Source organism: Limulus polyphemus, unplaced genomic scaffold, assembly GCF_000517525.1.
Source record: "Limulus polyphemus unplaced genomic scaffold, Limulus_polyphemus-2.1.2 Scaffold877, whole genome shotgun sequence".
NCBI lineage: Eukaryota > Metazoa > Arthropoda > Merostomata > Xiphosura > Limulidae > Limulus > Limulus polyphemus.
This window is the reverse complement of record NW_013666487.1, coordinates 299,546-303,728: the sequence shown is the minus strand read 5'-3', so window position 1 is coordinate 303,728 and position 4,183 is coordinate 299,546. Positions and strand designations below refer to the sequence as shown.

General features: G+C 33.8%; 1 protein-coding gene across 1 annotated transcript in view; it reads left to right on the top strand.

The window, feature by feature from the left end:
• The first annotated feature begins 228 nt into the window (after positions 1-228).
• Positions 229-4,183, top strand: part of LOC106460999 (cytosolic carboxypeptidase 6-like) — a 111,695-nt gene continuing 107,740 nt past the window's right edge. Inside the window, exon 1 of the mRNA XM_013920767.2 lies at positions 229-438. Coding sequence (XP_013776221.2) covers positions 229-438 — 210 coding nt within the window. The remainder of the gene's footprint in view (positions 439-4,183) is intronic.

Below are 4,183 nucleotides of genomic sequence, written 5' to 3'. Positions count from 1 at the left end.
GTATTGAAAACAAAACTTTTAAAGTGTGTGATTTTATGTTCTAATAGGCAATACATGCCGAGTAATATACTGAAAACATTCTAATCTTAACTGTTAATCTGATAAGATAAGTAATGTTTTTAATATTTCAAGATTAAGGTAATTAGTCGATTACAGTATTTTTATTATCCAATAGTATTGAAAACAAAACTTTTAAAGGGTGTGATTTTATGTTCTAATAGGCAACACATGCCGAGTAAGTACGTGTACTACTACCGTTGTCCTCAGCATCGCAACAATTATGTTCTTTCTTTCGCTTTTGCGTTCGATCGTGAAGATGATGTCTACCAGTTTGCTTTCAGCTACCCTTACTCTTATTCTAGACTTCAAAAGTATCTCGAGTTACGACAAACCCAGTTTCCGGAAATATTCAAAAGGGAGACAATTGGCCAATCTGTGGTGAGTTATGGAGAGAATCTTATTTTTAGAATTCGCATTAGCATTTGTTTAAGTACAAACAAGCTTCGTATTCACTTTAGTTGGAAATGTTCTGAAATTGTGCGATGTGAGTAAAGAAAGTGGATATGCCGGTAATATTCATTGTTTCTGTTTTTCTAAAATTTTGAAAACTAGTCCAGAATTTCATTGCAGAATAGACTTTCGGGATAGAATGATACTTTAGTGGAGGAGGGGGGGGAGGGGATGCTCGTGCTTCTCGTACGAAACATATTTTTTGTTCTTGTTGTTTTTATTTGTTTGTTTGTTTGTTGTTGTTTTGGTTGTGGTATTTTGTATTTCAATGCACAAAGTTTATAAAATGTAAAGGCAGTGCGGTGTATTTAAGCTAATTAAAGTGTATTAATGCATTTAGTAATACTAGAACGGAATATATTTCTTTACACAACATTATTTGTGTCAATAGGTACTCACAGGTCAAGTTCGGTTTTTAATATCGTTTTAAATCGACACTCCCAAAGTAGGAGACTAAGCTAGGATGGAAATACAAAATACCACCAACCAGGATCACTTCTGCTGCCCTACAGTTAAGTGACCTGCCTAGACTAATCACGTATAATGTTACCGCATTTGCCGGTGTTTAAGACGATCCCGTATATTTTTTGAGCAAATTAATTCTAAAGAAATTCTTAGATGTTATTTTCAAACTGTGATAATCTGCGTTCTGGGGTATTCAATACAACCACTAAGTGTGTTTTTTTTATCTTCAAACGCTACAGACAGCTTAATGTGGCATAACTTAAGTCACAAACATGTAATATACAACTTTACAAAATTTTCATCACAGTCCATTTCTATTACAAAAAAAAAATTAAACCTAAAGATATAGAGATCTACTCGTAAAACATGTTTACAAAATTAGTGTACGTTACAGAAACTAACTTTTTGTGATATAATATTAGCAATATTTTAGTATGACGGATGAGATCAATACATTTCAAACCAAAAATATCTTGATAAATTGTAACTAGCATGTGAGATAACTAACTTCTAGTTATGGAGAATCAATACAAATGATACAATTACAAATATGTTATTGTACCCCAGTAGGTGGCACAATGTCAACGCATTTACTCAAAAAAAAAGCATAGAAAATGTAAGGAACAACGTAGTTTTGGTTAAATATGCTATTAACCGGAGAGTTCTTACTGGAACTCTATCTTTGAACCTGTGTATAAGACGAGGGGTAAAATCATGCATTGTTTTACAAGTAGAAAATATCGTCTTATACATCGGCAAATACGGTAGGTAGGTAGAGTTCTGAAGAAATCTGATGGCCGTGTGGGGCGTCCTAATTACTGTGAGGATAAACCTATTCCACAATACGTGATACTCACCAAACATCTAATACAAAAGACACTTTGACCCGGAAGGTCTGATCGCAAATGACAAACTGATGGACTTATTTAGTACGAGACACCAGATCTAGAGACGCTTTCAGTACGTAGGTATCAGGAGCAAGTATTAAAACTGATGGACTTATTTAGTACGAGACACCAGATCTAGAGACGCTTTCAGTACGTAGGTATCAGGAGCAAGTATTAAAACTGATGGACTTATTTAGTACGAGACACCTGATCTAGAGACGATTTCAGTACGTAAGTATCAGGAGCAAGTATTAAAACTCATTGATATTGTTCCCAGGTCCATATTCAACAATGTGACAGTACCCGTACTCTTAAAACAAATGAACAAATTTGCACACAAACCTTAACATATAAACACTGCTGTCTCAAATGGAGCTCTGAAGGATGAGAATTCAATTATTTCCCTATGCAATGTATAGTACTAGCTACTCTCATCTTTACCCTTTACTTACACATACGGTGACGTATTCCTTCCGTACTCCCTTACACAGTTTAATAATGTTTAAAAAGCTTCTCCTCGCACGTACGTACGTTACTCTTTTAATTATATAGAAAATAATGTTAAATTGTTCTATAAGTGTTCTATAAATTATATAGAAAATAAGTGTTAAATTGTTCTATAAGTGTTCTATAAATTATATAGAAAATAATGTTAAATGGGACAAAATACATACACTAAATTTAAAAAAAGTTAAAAACAGAAATTACATATGTCTTAAAAGGTTGGATTCTTAACACTTATCCTATAATAAACAAGAATAATTTATAATTAGTAAAGAAAGTTTTGTTTGTTTGTTTGAAGCTAAGCACAAAGCTACGCAATGGGCTATCTGTACCCTGCTCACCACGGGTATGAAAACCCGATTTCTAGCATTGTAAGTCCGCAGACATACGACTGTGCCCCTGGGGGGGGGGGGGGGCAGTAAGGAAAGAAGTGGATTTGTTTGTTGTTGTTTTTTGTCGATAGTTTGGTAAATTCTAACATATTTATAGTTGCCGGGAGGAAATTTACTACACTAGACATGTAATTAACATGAATGGTAATTACGATTAATGGTTATATGATAAGTCAGCGGCTAATACAACTATTTTAACAACTTAACGATGTTAAAAATATAAAGACATACAGAAACCCGGGGTATATTTATTTATATAAACAACGGCCTGGGCTGCACAGATGAGACTAAAAATTCAAAACCAAAATCCTCGATTTTCTACCCAAATTGTTAACTGAAACCATTATTATTGTGTTATTAAAGTTATTCCTTTCGTGGTGTGATGGAATAAGACTTGAAATTAGTAACACCAAAGCCAGATTAAGGTTTAGTGGGCCCTAGACCCGGCCTAGGTGACCTACGTGTTAATCCGGTACTGAGTAACACCCTTCTGTTCGTACATCAGAAAAAATATTCGGAATCATATCTTTGTACTTCCATCATTATTAAGCAATCAAAACGACTGTAGCCTTCTTGTGTATCATCCAACACTAGTATAAGAAAAATGGTAATTAGTACGTATTCCTGAGAGAGATTAGTAGCTTTCTTGTGTATCATCCAACACTAGTATAAGAGAAATGGTAATTAGTACGTATTCCTGAGAGAGATTAGTAGCTTTCTTGTGTATCATCCAACACTAGTATAAGAGAAATGGTAATTAGTACGTATTCCTCAGAGAGATTAGTAGCCTTCTTGTGTATCATCCAACACTAGTATAAGAGAAATGGTATTAGTACGTATTCCTGAGAAGATTAGTAGCCTTCTTGTGTATCATCCAACACTAGTATAAGAGAAATGGTAATTAGTATGTATTCCTGAGAGAGATTAGTAGCCTTCTTGTGTATCATCCAACACTAGCATAAGAGAAATGGTAATTAGTATGTATTCCTGAGAGAGATTAGTAGCTTTCTTGTGTATCATCCAACACTAGTATAAGAGAAATGGTAATTAGTACGTATTCCTGAGAGAGATTAGTAGCCTTCTTGTGTATCATCCAACACTAGTATAAGAGAAATGGTAATTAGTATGTATTCCTGAGAGAGATTAGTAGCCTTCTTGTGTATCATCCAACACTAGTATAAGAGAAATGGTAATTAGTACGTATTCTTGAGAGAGATTGATTTTAATACAACAATACTTATTATTAAACAGAATGATAAAACATATTTTGTATAAGATTCTTTTGCAATTATAGAACTTTAAACTCCTCCTTAGGTTGCCAATCAATTAATAATAAGAATCAGAGAAGGATTTTTTCAGAATGACCATTATATAAATATACACCTGGAAAAAAGTTAAGCACCCCCAAATATTTTTCAGGATTGC